This window comes from Grampus griseus, assembly GCF_964374135.1.
Source record: "Grampus griseus genome assembly, chromosome: 12".
In the NCBI taxonomy this organism is placed as follows: Eukaryota; Metazoa; Chordata; class Mammalia; order Artiodactyla; family Delphinidae; genus Grampus; species Grampus griseus.
The window spans coordinates 2570571-2589231 of NC_139006.1; the positions used below are offsets into that span (position 1 = coordinate 2570571).

At 44.9% G+C, this 18661-nt stretch overlaps 1 protein-coding gene across 1 annotated transcript in view; it reads left to right on the forward strand.

Annotated features, from left to right (window-relative positions):
* TMEM132D (transmembrane protein 132D) overlaps nucleotides 1-18661 on the forward strand; it is a gene marked incomplete at both ends in the record, with an annotated part of 640829 nt that overhangs the window by 166976 nt on the left and 455192 nt on the right. The window contains one exon of the mRNA XM_082668394.1: nucleotides 9810-10686. Coding sequence (XP_082524520.1) covers nucleotides 9810-10686 — 877 coding nt within the window. The remainder of the gene's footprint in view (nucleotides 1-9809; nucleotides 10687-18661) is intronic.

Genomic DNA, 18661 nt, shown 5'->3' on the forward strand with positions numbered 1-18661 from the left:
AATCTGCTGCATTTGCCGCTGGCTACGTGCTTTAGTTGTCAGGCTCCTTTGGGAAGCTGCAGTCAGATACCAGTTTCCTCAGTCATTCAACGTATGAAGATGTGCTTGAGAAAGGAAGACAGATTCCCTTCTGAAATATCGGAATCAACAAATCCAGCGTTTTAGAAGCAAATTAAGAACCACGTGGATAAAGTAAATGTGTTCACCTCTGTAAACGGACCTTTCTCCTATACTTTTATCCGCCCCCCCCCCCGCAGTGTTCTGGGGGGAAGGGGTAAAAGGGATGCAATTCTTTTCAAGGTCTTCAAAAAGTGTCCCTTTCCTGACACAAATCCCAGGGGACAACCTGTGTCTTTCCCTGGAGCTAACATTTTCTCACTTAAAGAGTACATGACAAGCCCCCCAAATGTGTTCAGTTCTGTGCTGGGTTCTGGGGGCATCACACATGTCATCTCCCAGCTTTTGCTGCAAGAGCAGGTCCTGAAAGCCCTGGACCTGAAATTCAAGCAGCCTCTGTAGACCAGTCACCAAAAAGTACCTATTCTTGTGTCAGCCTCAGCTATAACAACCGCGACTCTTGGGCTTGATGTACGAATTATATTTTTCCAGTATTTATTAAGAGAGGTGCACGGCTAATTACAATTTTTAAAAACACGTTTTTCTGTGTACCACTGGGAATTAATCAAGCATGGTGCCATTGAAACTCAAGCCACCTTCTGGCAAAAGCATGAGAAGGTGAACACAACAGGGCTGGGTCCTTGAATCCCTCCTTGAGGGTCACATTGCTTAGTGCTAAAGGAGCCAGGCCGTTGGGTTGACATTCTGTCTCTGCCATGTACCAGCTGTGTGAATTTAGGCAAGTCCCTTGACCTCTCTGGATCTCAGTTTCCTCACTGTGATATGAGGATGATAAAAAGCACCTAACGCATGGGGGTGCTGGGAGTATTACATTCTTTGATCATTCTAGAGAGTATAGACCAGTGTCCAGAATGAAGTAAGTGTTATCATTAAATAAATAATTTAGTGGGGAAAACGAACTCCCTTAACTGTGATGCAAAGCAGAAGTTGCTACACATCCAAGGAGAAATCAAAATGCTGCATAGACAGAGACCTCATTTGGCTGGGGTGTTTGGGGAGGGCTTCTTAGATCTGGAGGCCCTCATATGCAGTGTTCCAGAACAAATGGCCATTTTCCTGTTAGAGGTTTGCTTTGGGGAGAGAGCATGACAACCCGGAGGGTGAGAGTAGCAGAAGAGGGAACCTAGGGTTGCACTTGATGAATGACCGCTCAGTCTGGTCGGAGCGTAGGTTAGATGCGGCAGATAGCAAGATCCTGAAGCTGGGGAGGGAGGGTGGCTGTGAATATCCTCAGAGATTTTGAGCGTTGAGCTACAGAATGTAAATTTCACATGGGAGTCATCGGCGAGCCAAGGAAATCTTTTTAATGATAACAGAAAAAGTTGATAGGATCACAGTGGAATGTGGCGAATTCAAGCCCAGGCAGCAGACCAGTAGGATCAGTGTTTAATCACTGGCTCTGTTGGGAGGGAGGATGGACACCTGGTCTGTAAGGTTTGCCAGTGTCCATAGTGTAAACACTCCCACCATGGGCGACTGGCATCTACCCACCTGAAGTTACTGGATGTGGAGCTGGAAGGAGAGGCATAGAGTCAGCTCTTGCGAGTCTGTACCTGCCTGCCAGGTCCAGCCACCGTTGCCCTAGACCTACCTTCTCCAGTCCCCCCTGGGCGCTGACTGGTTGTGTGACCTTGGTCAAGTTGTCCGTCCCTTTGACTCTCGATTACCTTATCTACAAAAGGGGGAAAATAATACAAAACAACGTAAATGACACTTCCAATCATTAAAAGAGAAAGGCAATGGTCAGAAGTCTAAAATTATTCCCCAGGCAGCATTCCTTCCGGAGGTTCCAGAAGACAGTCGTTTCCCTGCCTTTCCAACTTCTAGAGGCTGCTTCAGTGCCCTAGTTCATGGCCCCTTCCTCCATCTTCAAAGCCAGAAAGAAGCATCTTCTTCCTCTCTGACCTCCTGACATTCTGTTATAAAGACCTTTGTGATGACATTGGTCCCACTGGATAAACCAGGCTCATCTCCCATCTCAAAACATTTAACTTAATCACACTGGCAAAGTCCCTTAGGCCATGAAGGTCATGTATTCACAGATGAGGGTTAGGTTGTGGATATCTTTGGCGGGAGGCACTATATGGCCCATGACAGTGACCATAGACAACACTGTGTGTGCGTCTGTGTGTGCATGCATGTTTACAGAGCTGTCTACGATCGTTGACATAAATATAAACAGGTACAAAGCATATTTATAATAGTGACTCTATACCTACATATGTGTATACAGAGAAGCAGAGAGATGAGGTGGTAGAGAAAAAAGGATTCAGGGTCAAAGGCCAGTTTTGTTTGTTTCTGAAGTCTGAGTATACTAGGTTTTTATACTGCGATGAGCTATCCAGTTGACAGGGAGAAGTAGATGATGTGGAAGCTTGAGAAGGAAAAGTTGCTGGACCTTAAGGACTGATTTTTGAAGGAAAAGGAGATGCTTATCATCATAGGCAAAGATGGGTAGCAAATTCTAAGTTGCTGTCAGATTTGCTGGAGGGAAGATGAGAGAGTTCCTTTCTGGTGGATTCCGAAGTACAAGTCATCAGCTGAGCATGTGTCGGGGGTCGGGTGGGACAGTTGACTATTCATCTCTGCATAGGGCAGCCCCGGTACCCAGGAGTAAGAGGGAACCAGGGGAGTGAGCTGAGCCAGTTAGGCACTTTGATTAGGCTTTGTGTCTTGAACAACCTCTAATCCAAGTTCCTAGAGGCATACTTCTCATCTCAGTCTGGGGCTTTCAGGAACGCAGTGAAGCTCACAGAATGCGTAGTGTGTCCCAGCTCTCAGTAACGCCATCCGCTTTCCTTCTTATCTCTGACACATTCACCTGGGACCCGGCAAGATCACAGGAAACAGGGAAGCGCCAGGGTTTCCCCTGTATGAGATTCATGTATGAGGTTGTATGAATTTGCTTTTGACTACAGCCTTGGCTGCTTCACATGTGTTTTGATATGCACTGTTGTCACTATCAGTATCTTGTAAATACAGTGTAATTAAAAGCTTTCTTTTTATTCTTTATCCAAGAACCATTTAGTAGTTTTTTGTTCCAAGCAGGGAGCAGTGTTTCTATTTTTCTCTTGTTATTGATTTATATTTTGATTGCATATGCTCATGGAATCATGGAATACAATTTAAGTTATTTTTGTGATTTTTTTTTTAAAGGTTTTCTTGTGGCTTTGTATATGATGTTTGGCAAGAGTCCATGAAGAGTATAAATAAGAGTATCCTTTGTAGAAATTACAACCTCATAATTTATATTATTTATAACTTCCTAGCCTTACTTACTTTTCCATCCTTCATAAGTCGAGATTGGGAAAGGAGGTATATAATATCTTCCAAAAAGATTGTTACTATCCATTTTTCATTTGTAACTTTAAGAGATTTGTTATATTAATTTTGGAGATATATTTTTGCTTAAAGTATTTATTACTATACATGCATTATGAATTGTATCTTTCCATGAAAATTAAGACCTTTAACCCAGGTGGTTATTTTTTCTCTTGAATTTACTTTTTATCCTCTGATGTTAAAGTTGTGCTATTTTTTTTTTACCCGCTATGGAATGTCTATGCTCAGATTTTTTTTTTTTAAATCTCTCAGTCACTTTATTTAGGAGTTCTCTTGCAGACAGTTTAAACTCATTGTCTTATAATTTTTGAGTCATCCTGACAGTGTTTGTCTTTTCACAGGAGAGTTTAACTCATTTATATTTAGTGTCATAATTAACAAATTTGTTCTTACTCCTTTCATCATATTTTATGCTTTTTATCATTTTTCTTTCTTGATGATCTGTGTTCTGTATTTTCAATATATCACTCAATGAGCTGTTTCTGTTTTCTCTCTTTCTCTCTCTCCTTTCCCTATTCGTAAGCCAAACAGCCTGATTTTAAACTTGTAAAAAATTATAGTTAAATATATATTTATTTGGTTACCATAGACAAAAATAAAGCCACTTCTATGGATATACAAAATTAGTACCCTTTTACTTTTTTTCTTTTCATGTTTCTTTTGGCATTTTTACCAAGTTTATGATTTTTAAATAACAAAATGTTTGGATTATGGTTTTTCTTTGATCAATAACTATTTTGACCTTGTTGGTTTTGCCTACATTTAAAACTGTATTTGAATTTATTCGGTGCTTAAATGTTTTCATGTTTATGTCATGACTTTCCTGTTCCTGAATATTACACTTTAAACACCTCCTGGCTGCCTGAATAATAGGCTTCAGTGTTTTGGGGTTTTTTTCTTAAGGAAGGATAGATAGGATGTAGCCTTGCATCTTTCTACTGTCCTCACATATTATCAGGAAAATCTCTAGGTTAGGGCATTGTTCAATTTGAACATTCTCCATCAGATTTATGGAAATTTTTAAGACTTAATTTTGTATAGTAGATCCAACTGAGGCCAGTTTGATTTTTTTCGTTTTGAATTTTTGTTTTGTTTTTAAATAAGCACTTATAGAATTATTTATTTATCCTTGACATTAAGAAATGGCTTTAGGAATCCCTAAAAGGTGGTGTTTCCAGTTTTCCTTGGAATTCAGTGAAATATTTATTTATTTTTGCCCCAGGACTGTTTTCCTTTCTCGATTGTCTTTTGATGGTGCTTCTTTTGCATTTTTCTGCTCTTTTTCTTAGAAGCCCTGTTATCTGCATATATATCTAATGTGGGTCATGTCTGCAGCCTGCCACCGATCATCATTTTCATTTCTTGTCTTTTCCATTTAGCTTTAGGGAAAGCTTCAAAAATTCTCTTTTTCACAGGATAAATTCAATTTTCTCCTTTTTCATATCTTTTTTATTGCTTCTGAGACCATTTTAAATCCCTTACTTTTAATACTGCCATATCTTCTTCCATCTTAGTCTTATTTCATTATAAAATAACAAGGGTCCTGGATTTTCTTGATTAGCGAGAGCATAGAGGTTATTCTGTGTAAAATATACATCAGTATTCTGTGGTAACTACCCTTCAAAGCTTTGTTGTTCCTCCGTCTCTTCAGGGCTCTTTCAAATGCCCTTCTTTGATGGTGCAGTTTTTATTTATGAAACAAACATTTTATTCTCCTTCTGTTTTTCGTCTGTATTTGCCTTCTCTCTAGCTGTCCTTGAATGAGGGTAGCCTCTAGTGCCTTGGAATTTCCCTGACACAGTGGAGTGGGTTCCTCTTCTTTCCATTTGGTTTCCACTTGCTCTTGTTAGAGCTGCACATGAAACGTCCACCTGGAAGGGCGCTGGCCCTGCATTCCCATATCGGTGATGCAGTAGCCTGAGCAGCACGGAGATGCACTGGCTTTCCTGGTACGGTCCCTTCTCTCAGTTTGGCGCAGCTGCTGCACTGGGGACCAGGTTCCTGTAAGTTATTTTGCTTTGGCTTGGACTCAGTCCACAGTGAGGCTGTGTCGTACCTCCTGTTCCACATTAGCAAGAGGCCCTGATTCTGGGGTTTTCTGCACAGTGTGGTCTGACTCACTCCTGAGTCTTTCAGTCCAGCTGATTACAGATGTTGTCAGCAGCCGGCATCAGGTACGTTACCCAGCGTGGGGCATCCCTGGGATACAGTGGCCTTTGCTCTTAGAAATATCAAGGTAGTTCCACCAGGCTATTGTCTTCTTTTATGATGTCATGCTTAGAGATGCTAGATTTAGCCAACAACAATTCAGGGTGCCCAGTAACATTTGGATTTCAGATAAACAACAAATTTTGTTCTTGTTTTTAATTATAAGCATGCCCCATGCAACGTTTCTGTCAATTAGAAATGGAAACATAACTGGGTTTCCTGTATGTTGTATCTGGCAACCCTCACCATGCTGTGTTTTCTGCATGAGGCATTGGTATCCCATGTAACTTCTCAGGAATTCTCCCAGGCCAGGGCGTGCAATTTGCACTGAATATTCAACACAGACGCAGATTTTTACTCATTACTATATTCCCTTAGTTACTGCTTTTGAGTCCACTCAGGGGAAATTTTAAAAGTCTGTGCTCAAATCACCGTCTTTCTCAGGTTTCGTAAAAGTATTATTTAGGGGAAATTATTTTTTCAAAATGGTAAATTAATAGAAAATCTCTATGAGGTCACTGCGTTGCTTAACGATGGGAACACATCACTTTCTTTCAAATAAGCATATAAAGTCACAGCACCAAAATCAAATGTCATTTTTTTTCTTAGTGGGTTAAGTGCGATTTACCACGTGCAACTTCTTTCTTATTTGATACCTTGCTCTTTTTTTTATGTGGAATTGGTGCTCGTAGGTTATAATAGCCACCCCCGTGGGGATTTGAGGTGAAATTTTACTTCTTAATCTATTCTGTGCATGGTGGAATATTATTTTTTGAATTTTGTTTAAAAAAAAGACAGAAAAAGGAAATAACACTAGCTTTAGGTCAACTTGGAGCATTTTTTTTTTTTTTTTTTTTTTTTTTTTTTTGCGGTACACGGGCCTCTCACTGCTGTGGCCTCTCCCGTTGTGGAGCGCAGGCTCCGGACGCGCAGGCTCAGCGGCCATGGCTCACGGGCCCAGCCGCTCCACGGCACGTGGGATCTTCCCGGACCGGGGCACGAACCTGTGTCCCCTGCATCGGCAGGCGGACTCCCAACCACTGCGCCACCAGGGAAGCCCCCAACTTGGAGCATTTTTAAGCAGTAAACGTGTAGGTCAGTTACCAGGCGAAAAGACAAATAGGCTCTTCGTGGAATGAAGCTTAGAAATGACTTCCCTTTGAATGGTGCCCATGGTGTCCCCCTGGTTGCTTTCCCAAATAAAGTCAGAGGACCCACAGCCACTGCCCTTGGAATATGTAATTAGTTGCACGGTTAAGTTTGATGTACTCAAATAGGGGCCAGGTGTTCCAGCAGGAAAGTTCACGGAGCCTTGGTGTCTGGTTTTAATGTTTGACTATCTATAACCTGGCTGTTTGGCTTCAGCAGTGTCTACAATGAATGACAGGCTGGTGTGTTGGCAACCCGAGTGGTGCCGAGATGCATTTATAGGAATCAGGGCGTCTGTGAGTCTGTTTCTGTTTTGTAAATAAGTTCATTTGTATCATTTTAAAAAATGTATTTACAAAACCAAAACAGATCTCGAAAACAAGCTTAGGGTTACCAAAGGGGACACGTGGGGTGGGGAGAGGGATAAATTGGGAGCTTGGAATGAACATCTACACACACTATATATAAGACAGATAACCAACAAGGACCTACTGTGTAGCACAGGGAACTCTACTCAGTATTCTGTGATAACCTAAATGGGAAAAGAATCTGAAAAAGGATGGATACATGTATATGTATAACTGAAACACTTGGCAGTACACCTGAACCTAACCCAACATTGTAAGTCAACTGTACTCCAGTGACATTAAAAAAGAAAAAAAAGAATCAGGGGGCACTGTGTGATGGATGTAGGTCTTTTATCACCAAGATTACGTGGAGCTCTTCATGGGATAAAAGGATGGAGGATTCTAATTATAGAGTGATGGCAGCGGAGGAGACAGCATATAAAATCCTGGTGTAAAAATATAATCTGCTTTTATAATATTGGAAGCATAATTCATTTGTTGATTCATTTTTCAAATATTTACTGAGAAGCTAGTGTTTGTCGGGTCCTCTTCTAAGGATGATGAATAAAACAGAGAAAAGGCTCATATGTCATCTCTGCTCACTTGCGTATAACCCACTGGGGCATGAAGGGAATTACAGAAAGAGCATGAAGTCCTGTGATGGGGAAGTATGAGATCTACAGAAGGACATCGCTGGTGCATAGAAACGCAGAATCATGCAGTCAAAGGAGGCATTCCAGAGAAGTGACATTTATGATGCAGCCTGAGCAGTCACAGGAGTGTAGCCAGCACAGTGGGGGAGGGGAGTGGTACCCAGAGATGGGATGAAGGAGGAAGCTTCAGCTCTGAACATGCGCACGAAACTCACTGCCTCTGCTTCAGCTTCACGAAACACTCACATGTGACAATACACGTTTATTGAAAATATAAATCCTGAGGGATTTCCGGATCGTTAAGAAAAATGTAGTCCTGATAAAGGAATGAGGTCTCTTGTGAGGTCTATGATATTCTGATGTTTGAAAAAGGATTTCTGATGTATTAGGTTGAATCATATGAAATCGCCGCTTGGGTGAATCGAAACTGCTCAGATACTGGAAGTTTCAAATGGGTCAGGGCCGTAGACACCTTCGTTGCTGAACTGGGGCGCTCAGCCTGGCCTGAGTTGGGTGATGGCATGGAATTGAGGGAGCCCTTCCCTCGGGGCTGTCCATCAACTCGGGATGCGTGTATGTCAAGCTGGCTTCTTGTCCAGAAGCAGGATGGACCACAGCTGAGTGTCCTGCACTGTTAGAACTGGATGGGGGCCTCCATACTCTGGTTGGTGCCCTCCTACTTCAGAGCAGTCCAGGAGAGGCAGAGAGGCTCAGTGACTTGCCTGCTCTCTCTCGAGATCTGTGCAGCAAAGCCACAGTCAAGACCCCTTGTTCTCTGAGTCCTTTGCTTCCTTCTCTGTTCACAGACAACAGCCAAGAGGGGTCCAGGCTCATGTAGGCGTCGTGCATCGGAAAGTGTGCTCACGTGAGCCTCTGAAACAGTTTGGCCCGATCAGTGTCAGGGCGTCCGTTGCTTTTACTGCAAAAGAACCAGTGATAATTACAGGGCGACTAATGAGAAGGGCTTCAGATATCTTGTGGAGCTTTGCCTAGAAAGTCAGTGATCCCAGAGCCAATAATTTCCATTTCTAAAGCCTGTTAAGTTGAGTCTTGAATTATGTAATTTCTGTGTCTGTGTTTTTCTTCCAGAATATAAGGCACAATGTAAGAATAACATTTTGGAATGTTCCCCCTGAGGGAGGGATATGCTTAGTAAGGAGAGAGAAAAAAAAAAGAATGCTTTCTGTGCATTGGGGTCAACATAGCTTTTACGAAGGATGAGTGATGGGCTTCCCTTGGTTCTTGGGTTCTAGGGACACATGGACCCGACATGACGTGGTCAGCCCATCTCATCTGTTTCTGGAGGTTTCCTCCTAGCATTATCCTTCCGGGGTCTTTTCTCTCCATCTCTCAGCTTAACCCCCAGGAAAGTATGTGATGTCCAACTGATACGTGATTGCCCACCTTAACATCCTTTTACCATTTCCCGATGGTCAGTGAGTCCTTACGTGCAGCGTGTGTATCTGGTGGAACATAAAATAGTCTTGGGTAGGATATGGACACAGCCTCAAACCACATGCTGAGAAAGTCATTCTCGTGTCCAATCTTGGTCCATCTGGTTGAGTTAACGGGAATGCCCTTCTCTGTTGGATGCCAGCACATTCTTAAGACCTTTCCCATGAGCATCTCTCCCTTTAACGAAAAGAGAACAAGTCTTAGGCATAACCCATCGCCTCCTGAGGGCACCAGGACCGCTAGCTGACAATTAAAGGCATGATATGAAATTTATTTATCTGCACACTTAGCTTCTATGCATGGCCAGTGATGCCTGTTGTCTACTCCAGTGGCATCAATTTTTTTGAAGAAATATATTTCCTATAAGACGAGTTGATTTAAGTAAGACCTTTTGAATAAAGAATTGCATAATTAGTGCAAAGACAAGGCAATCCTTATAAAGGGGGGGAAGAGGTCTGAAATACTGGTACCCTTGCCCTGGAGTTTCTAACCCCTGAACCCCAATTCCTCCCGACAGTGGTGGCAAGCCGAGGCATCCTGGAGAGCATCCAGAGGTTCTCCTCGCTGCCCACCTACCTCCCAGTGACCTACCACATCCACCACGCGGACGTGTCCTTCTTCCTGAAGGAAGCCAACCAGGACGTCATGAGAAACTCCAGTCTGCAGTCGCGCGTGGAGTCCTTTCTGGTTTACAGATCCAAGAGGTTCCCCGTCCTGAACGCCAGCTACGGGCCTTTCGCCATCGAGCAGGTGGTGCCCCAGGACTTGATGCTGCCCTCCAGCCCGTTTGGATTCACCAGCACGTTTTCCCTGAACTGGAAGCTGAAAGCGCACATCCTGCGGGACAAGGTCTCCCTGAGCCGGCCCCGCGTGCACGTGCTCTTCCACGTGGTGGGCAGGGACTGGGACGACGCCGGCCCCGCGCAGAGGCTGCCCTGCCTGCGGGTGTTCGCCTTCCGGGAGACCCGGGAGGTGAGGGGCAGCTGCCGGCTGCAGGGGGCCCTGGGGCTGTGCGTGGCGCAGCTGGAGCTCCCGGCCGGCTGGTTCGGGCCCCCCACGGTGGTGGCCGGGAGGAAGAAGTCGCCCGAGCCCCCCGAGGGCAGCCCCGTGGAGCTCTACTACGCCCTGCAGCCCGGGGACGAGCACGGAGACTGTGCCAGGAGAGCCGGAGGGATGCGGACGGGCCGCGGCGACATCGATGAGTCGGGGCCTCCCTTGCAGAGGATCGGCAGTGTTTTTCTTTACCAGACCCCGAGCCGGCCGCCCCTGAGAGAGCTGCGTTTGGACAACCACGTGGCCGTGCAGTACGTGCCAAAGACGGTCAGGCAGGGAGATGTGCTGACGTTTCCCGTCTCCATCTCCAAAAACTCCACTGAGGACCGCTTCACACTGAGGTGAGTTCATTGGGAGTATCTCCCTGTAGCATCTCCAAGGTCAAAGGGCGCTTCTGGGAACCCTGTCTGTTTGATCCGGAGAGATGTGTTAGCGTTGTCCGGGGTAGAAGCATCCTTCCGGGTATTACAGGCTCCGTGTTCGCTGTCAAATCGAGAGACCAGCTGGATCTCTCCGGGTTGGCAGCTGGGCGGTGAAGACCTTCTTATTCCTAGGTTTTCTGGGCCATCCCAGAAAAGCCGGGAGGAGGCTGACGTTCTGCCTTTGCCCTGGCTCAGGCGGGTCTCAGCAGGTTTTAGGATAAATGGCTCACAGTTGAAATCAGCCTGCAAATGGGATGGCGACAGTTGTCGGGAAGGATAGCGGATGCAGCTGCGCCAACGCAAAATCTCTTCCAAACGTGTGAGTTCTAAGTGCGCTCTATGGTACCAACCTCAAAGTTACCATTTTGTTTCTCTCTGGAAATAGAGCTTACTGCTCAAAATATAAAAGAGCAAAAAGTGTGAAGGCTATCCAGTAGAAGTCGTCGAGTGTCTTCCATAAGACTATACCAAAGACGAGGCACTGAAAGTGAGCACGGTGAGCTTTGGGAAGAAGGATGCGTGCATTTTCTCTTTGGAGTGTGTGGTACGGGAGGGCAGCGACTCGCCTTGACTTCATTGGGTTTTCATACCGGTTTTTTGGTTCGTTTGTTTTAAACACAGATGAGTCTGATGATAACAGCTATTTGGTGTAAGGGTTGTTCGGTCACTAAGTATGTCCTGACACTGCTGCATACTCCAGAAACTTGATCTGAAGCACCATCTAATCCAATTTGTTTGTGACCTCTGAACACAGGAGTGTTCGTGGACGTGGCACACATCTATATGTTGGTTTTTAAAGTTCATCCAGTAGCGATCACCCTCTTGTCCCTCTCCCATTCTTTTTTTTTTTTTAAACTTCTTTCTTTCTGTGTTTGTTAAGGGGTGGGTGAGTTTAAGAAAGGAGTCATTCTTCTGCTTATACTTTGCACGTTTCAGTTTTGTTGATTGTGACCTAGTGCTGGGAATTCCCTTTTAATCTCAACTGAAGAAACAGAAACCAATAGACAGCATTAACCTCATGACTGCACTTGGCTGGTTGTTGGAAGGTAAAACCTTTGGCTGGGGTTGGAGGCGCATCTGGGGATTACGCACAGGGATTTAGGACACATAAACACATCTGTGGGTCTGAGGCCTCATGGTCTCCCCCTTCTGTTCTTCAGAAATCAGACCTAGATTGAGCTGGTCGTGGACCTTCGGGCTGGTGTGCTAGCTCTGTGCTTGGTTTTCTCGGGCTCAACGCTCTTAAATAATATTCTTCATGGAGATGGCTGTGTATATAGAGAAATATTTTGCTGATGGAAACTCAAGGTTCTGAATAAGGGGAAGTCAAGTGATTCCATATTCCGACATTTTTTTGTTTGTCAACTACTGACTGTTGATTTCTTGGACCCTGGTTTACGAACCAGAATCTCTTAAAGTTTTAACTCTCCAGGAGATGATACCCACATCGGTTTTTTTGGGAATCGGTTATATATGTAGAATTAAATTTCACAAATAGCTGTGCATCCAGCCACAGTCCACTGCCCACTGAGGTGTTCCTCTGAGTCCTGAGGGCTGCCTTGTCATCGGCAAGCTGTGACACGGAGAAACTTGCTCCTGGGCTACATGATCTAAAGGATCCAAGTCTTTGCAGATTCAGAAAGAAGCACCTTTGAGGCGTCTAGATCGGGTGGCTCCACTTCCAAGTCAAAAGATTGGAAAATTTTGGATGTAAAGCCAAAGTGTATGTGTTCAGAGTCCATCAATTAGAAAGGTGTTCAAAAAAATCAGTTTTCTAGTTAAGACAAGAGTAAATCGGTAAATATTTCATGAACGTGTGTTTAAGTTGGTAAAGTGGCACACTTTCTGTCTTGTTAAAGGCTGGCATTAATAATGTGCCTGTTGAATACTTAACATGCTCTAATTGGGAATGAGTCTTATCTGTTTATGAAAACAGCTGACAGGGAAACCTGGATCTGGTAATGTCATTAGCCTTTAGCCGGAATTGTCATAATTGGAAAATAAGGAAACTGTGTATCTTTTTTAATGAAGCCCATTTGACAGTCGTTGAGCATGGCTTCCAAATATTTAGAATTAGCAGGGGCCTGCTCTGTCTGGTCACCTGCTATAAATGACCCTGAAGGATCCAGCCAAGTATCTTTGGGTGCTTTCCTCAGGAAGGGTGACTTGTTTCTAGACTCGGCGGTGACAGTGCTAACGAGGTCCAGAGCCGGGCTAATGTTTTATAGATCAGCTGTCAGCAGGACTTCCCTCACCACTTAAGGATGGCCAGGGTGGAGGGGGGACCAAATTACCTGCCTCCAACAGGACTCCTGCTGCAGACAGTGTTTGACCACCTACTGCCACCTTCCTGTCACTTCTGCGCCTGTGATCTCTGGGTGACTCTGTGGCTACACACAGGGGCTCAGCTTCCATTCTGGGAAACAAGTTTTGTCGCGCAAATGATCCGTAAGGGCAATTTACGAAAACAGCTGGGAGGGCGCACGCGTGTGCATTGACCGTCGCACAGAGGAAAACCAGGATGGGGCTGTTTGTCATCTTAGAAGATCTGTTCTCTCCTGGAGCTCGAGTCTTCCAAAGCAGACCTCCACAAAGGAAGGAAAGCAAAATGCTTTTGTTCTTTAGACATCTAAGGATCCCTTTTAATTTCAGAGAATGTTTTCCTTCCAGTGGACAACAGAAGTATCCCACAGCACTTGTACCCTTTCTTGCATGTTCTCACCACCCCGTCTCCTTTCCTTCCCCGACAGAGAGCTAATGTCAGAAGCATCCCAGGTCTCCCATCGCCTGATTACGTGTCCGGAGAATCAAAGGCCTCGAAAGCTCTTTCTTGCTCATCTTTCCCACCTATTTTTTGGTCGCTTCTTCCCACAGGAAGTCAGTTTCAAAGGAGTCTGGTTGTCAGATCTGAATGTGAAGCCGGATATTTGCATAGCATTAGCTTGGTTCCCTGATACTCCAGGAAATGGAGGTGGAAAGGCCCAGAAAAGAGGCCTGGCGCTCAGATGCCGGGTGCTTTTCTCAAAGTCAGAGATATGCTCAGATTGCTTAAATGAATGAATGGATGGGCATATTGTTAATTATTAACCAATACATATACTTTGCTGAAGTCTTTACAGTTTTACATGCTAAATCCTCAAGAGCTTGTTAAGAATCTCGTGCCCGGACTGTGGTCAGACCTGAGGCCATCTCCGAATAAGGCATCATTACCAAGTAGATATTCTTGCAAAGATAAAGAGTTGTAAACAAAAGAGAAAGAGAATAAAGAAAGAATATTTGACAAGGGGACAAAGTGGGCCTGGGGTTGGTAAGCCTCAAAAGATATTCTTTGGTGGTTTGGGAATCTCAGTTGTTAGAAATAATATGTGGCGGTTTGAGGTGGTTTGGCCCTGAACTCGATTCACTTGAATGATGTAGCTTTTGAACCTGCCTTGGACCAGGAAAAGATCTCTTCTTATTCTGTTTCAGGTAAACTGTGCCCTGGTGTAGCCAATAATATTCTTAGCTGCAGGCCATAAATCCCAGCCTGCTAATCTAAGAAAATAAATACATGAAAGGCTAGTTGGATGTATATTTTTGTATATTAATAAGGCACGGGGGCGCTAGCCTTGGCAATGCACAGGGTGGGAGGGGGAAGTTGCCCCTGGGGTAGATGCAATAGCCTTCTTGCCCAGCACCCCTCCCCGGCCCGGCACAACGAATTCCTTCAGAAGTTCCTTCTGTTCTTACTATAATCAAAGGTGCAAAGACTCTTGGGAAGCTCCCAGTGGCTCACCTACCTACCTGCTGTCTGTGCCCGAGGTAGGGGAGGGAGCTGGTGTGGCTTCCAGAATGAGAGGTGGGCTCCTGGAGTCATCTTTCACTAAGAGCATATCCCGGGGAGGCAGTGTTTCCCTCCTGAGAAAACTGGGTGCTTTTAAGAAGAGGATGATGTTGGGTATCTCGAAACCCTGCACAGGTCCGTGACATCTGTGCCTGGCACTGCGTCTCCGTTTGTCATCCGGTGGGAATTAAGGGAGTTGCTTCTGGAGCGGAATGGAGTGAGAGGCAGACAGAGAAAGGAGGCCATTCCATCTCTTCTCAATAAAACTCCCGTTTGAGAATATATTTAGATTTACAAAAAAGTTGTGAAATGAGTACAGGACAATGCCAAGCGCCTGGTGGCTAGTTTCCCCCTGTAATCACCATCTTTCATTAGCATGGTTCATTTGTCACAATCAGTGACCCATATTATTATTAACTGAAGTCCACGCTCGTTCACATCCCCTTAGTCTTTGCCCGACGGCCCCTTTTTTGTTCCAGACTCCCACCCAGGATATCACGTACGTTTAGTCATCATGTCTCGAACTACGCTTGACTGTGACTAACTTCTCAGAGTTTAAAATCATTCCCTCTATTCTCACCTTTCCACTGAAGAAGCATTTATTGAGGAAGTCAGGAAATACACAGATGAGTAAAAAGGAGAGATGAGTCCTGTCTAAGGGACAGGAGCGTGAGACAGTAAGACCTGGCCCTGGGGGAGTGGAGAATATGTAGTGGTTTTTTTTTTTTTTTTTTTAAATTTGATTTTTGTTTTGTATTGGAGTGTAGTTGGCTTGCGGTGTTGTGTTGGTTTCGGGTGTGCAGTGGGATGGCTCAGTTGTGCATATGCACGTGTCTGTTCTTTCTTGGATTCTTTTCTCATGTGGGTTGTTGCAGAATATTGAGTGGAGTTCCCTGTGCTGTACAGTAGGTCCTTGTTGATTATGTAGTGGTTTTATGGGCCCAAAAAAAAGGGATTTCAGGCAAAGAAGACAGCACAGGTAAAGGCACAAAGACATCAGGTGTATCTCTGTGCTCTTTTTTATTCCCCCATCATCTTGAAATAAAAGCCAATTGGGATTTTCAAGAACAAACAAACGAAAAATGCCATTTTCATTGCATTGTATCAAGAACATGTACTCCCGCCCTGACTTAATCACTGTTGATGTGAAATGTGGTCGCTGGCTGGGGTGGTATTTCTCAGGTTTTTCGTCTGTAAAGTTGCTTTTCTCTGCACTCCCTGTACTGTATTTTCCAGAAGGAAGTGATGATCCACAGCTCACAATTACGGAACTACACTCTGCCTCGTTGTGGGTGGTATATTTACCTAAATTATTTTGGAATCCTGCAGGTGGAATTTGCTTATTCTCCCTCATGTATTTATTTATTCAATCATTCATTCATTTCAGTAAGGGCTTCTGGAAATTGACTTTACAGTTTGGGTTATAATTCAAAAGAGTAGACATTTCTCAGCCTTTAGCTATTGACATTTGGGTCAGATATTTTGTTGTGAGGGGCAGTCCGGTCTGTACATAGTAGGATGGTTAGTGGTATCCCTGGCCTCAACCCACTGTATACACAACCCCGAATTTTGATACCCCAAGATGGGTCCAGCTGTTTCCCAATGTCCCCTCGGGGATAAAATCGCCCCTGCAAGTGAAAAACTATGATCCTGGTTGTCGGGAAAAAACTCAGCTCTTACGCAGAGGGAGGTTCCCAGTTTAGAATGAAGGTAACACTGGGTAGGGTCCAGCTTTTCTGGAAAATCCCTTAAGTTGTGCCTGCCACACGTTTTTACTTCCGCTTGAATGCGAGCTGCAGGAGGGCAGAAACTTCGATCTGCTCACCGCCCTTTCCTCCTTTCTCATGCACTACCTGGCCCGCCCTGGACACCTGTCAACTGCTGGGGGATCGAATGGCTGTCACTGGTGCCGTGAGTCCACTCCATGTACCTTCTGTTAAGGGAGGGGCCAGAGAGCAGGTTCTTCTGTGAGACTTGAGGTGAGAGGGTTGGTCTGTTTCAAGGCCATGTCATGTATACAAGATGACAAGGGTCGGGTGCAGCCGTATGAGGGTACTTGTGCTGTAAGAGGGACCCGGGGCTGAGATGAGCTGAGGCCACTGCTTCCAGTGGTGAGTGGTCCTAAGATCCTCTGGCCCCAGCACCGGTCTGGGGTGAAGCCTTGGTGTTAGTATTTTGTTTCGTAACAAAAATACCCATGAAGCTAAATGCCTGCACATGAGTTTCTTTAAGTAATTCATCAGTCTGTTATTACAGTTCATATACCTTAAGGTAACGGAAGTCTAAAGCTATACTGTGAACAGATTTAAAAAAATGGTTCTTCAATCTTTTTCACGATCTCTTTTATTATTGTTGTTTTTAATTGATGTATAGTTGATTTACAGTATTGTGTCTGATGTTAGTCTTTTTAAAAAGGTGTCCAAGAGATTCGGACATGCAGCTGGAGTTGGGAGCTGTCGGGTCCGTGTCATCCTTCTTGCTATCCTGGGCTATGCTTATTGAGTAGAATGGTCAAGTTAGAAATTTAACTATTTAAACCGCCTTCTCTCTCTGTCTCTCTCTCTCTCTCTCAGTCCCCTGTGCCCCCCACCCTGTATAATTGAGTCACACATAATTGCATGTATGTGCAAACTCCACTGTGTAACAATACACACAGCCTTTCTGTACACAACTTCACGGGCTTCACGCATTTCAGGATGTTAATGCATAGTGACCTCCCACTCAAGAATCCCTCCATCACCTGACAGCTGTGGTTCCTTTCTAGTGATACTTTTTCTGACCAAGGTTGACGGCTCTGATCCTCTTGGGGGAAAAGAAGAGAGGAGGAAGGTACCAACGGTGGCACCAGCTGTGCTCCCAGATTGGTACTGGGAAAGTTGCCTGAGGTTTCACTGAATCTCTTTCCCATGTTCTAGTGGGAGGCTTGTCTCATGAGCAAGAGAACTTGACTTTGGCCAACTTGGCAGGGCTGGGAGTTCTAGAAGATAATGGAAGGATTTCCTTCTTTTTCATGGCTGGATAATATTCCATTGTGTATGTACATCACATTTTCTTTATCCATTCATCCACTATGGACACTCAGGTTGTTTCCATGTCTTGACTATCGCGAATGATGCTGCAGTGAACAGGGGAGCACCTCTTCGACGCAGTGATGTCTATTTTCTCTGCAACAACATGGATGAACCTCAAGGGCATGGTGTTCAGTGAGGTAAGTCAGAGAAAGACAGATTCTGGATACTATCGCTTATACGTGGAGCCTAACAAAAGCTCGCAGATACAGAGAATAGGTGGATGGCTGCCAGAGGCTTGAGGGGAGGGGGAAAAGGGAAGATGTTGATCCAAGGGTACCAACTTGCAATTTTAAGATGAAGAGGTTCTGGGGATCGAAGTCTGGCCACCAAAGCTCTCTGGGATCTTCTTTGGCTATACAAGCTTCTGCTCATCGCTGTTTATACTCTGTAACCTTGAGCTGACCTTCATCTCTGTGTAAGGACCTTATCACATCCCCTGCATGGTAGACCCGTCTGACAGTCTCCTTTTCAACCAGACTGAAAGCCACTGGAGGGAAAGGGCTGGGTTCACTAGTGTATCACGGCGGTACCCGGCTGATTGCTCTGACGGCTGGTGTGAATGTGGGTCTGCAGATCTGGGTGAGCAAAGGTAGATACGTGTTGGGTGAGAGCACTCAGCCATTTGAGAGTGTTACGGCCTCTCCCTGCCCCCAGTCATGTTTCTGTGTTCTGGGGTGGAAAGGAGTGGGGAGATGGTAGAGGTTTCTACAAGGCCAGGTGGGGAGGAGTTGGGGATGGGTTTCGTCTTTAGTGTCATCTGTTCATTCACTGGTATCCATGGAGATTCCATTTCCAAGGTGGTCTTTGGTTGGCTGGCCACAGAGGCTGTTGAGGGAATATCTTCATATCCTTCTCCCAGCACCTTCAGATGTGATTTCTCTGTATCTCTTCTGGGTTACTCGTGGGAACTCAGGTGTGATGTGCTGGGTCCAGGAAGTTTGGGGAGATAGCTGGATATAATAATAATGGTAATTATAATAGGCAGCAGTCATTAAGTATC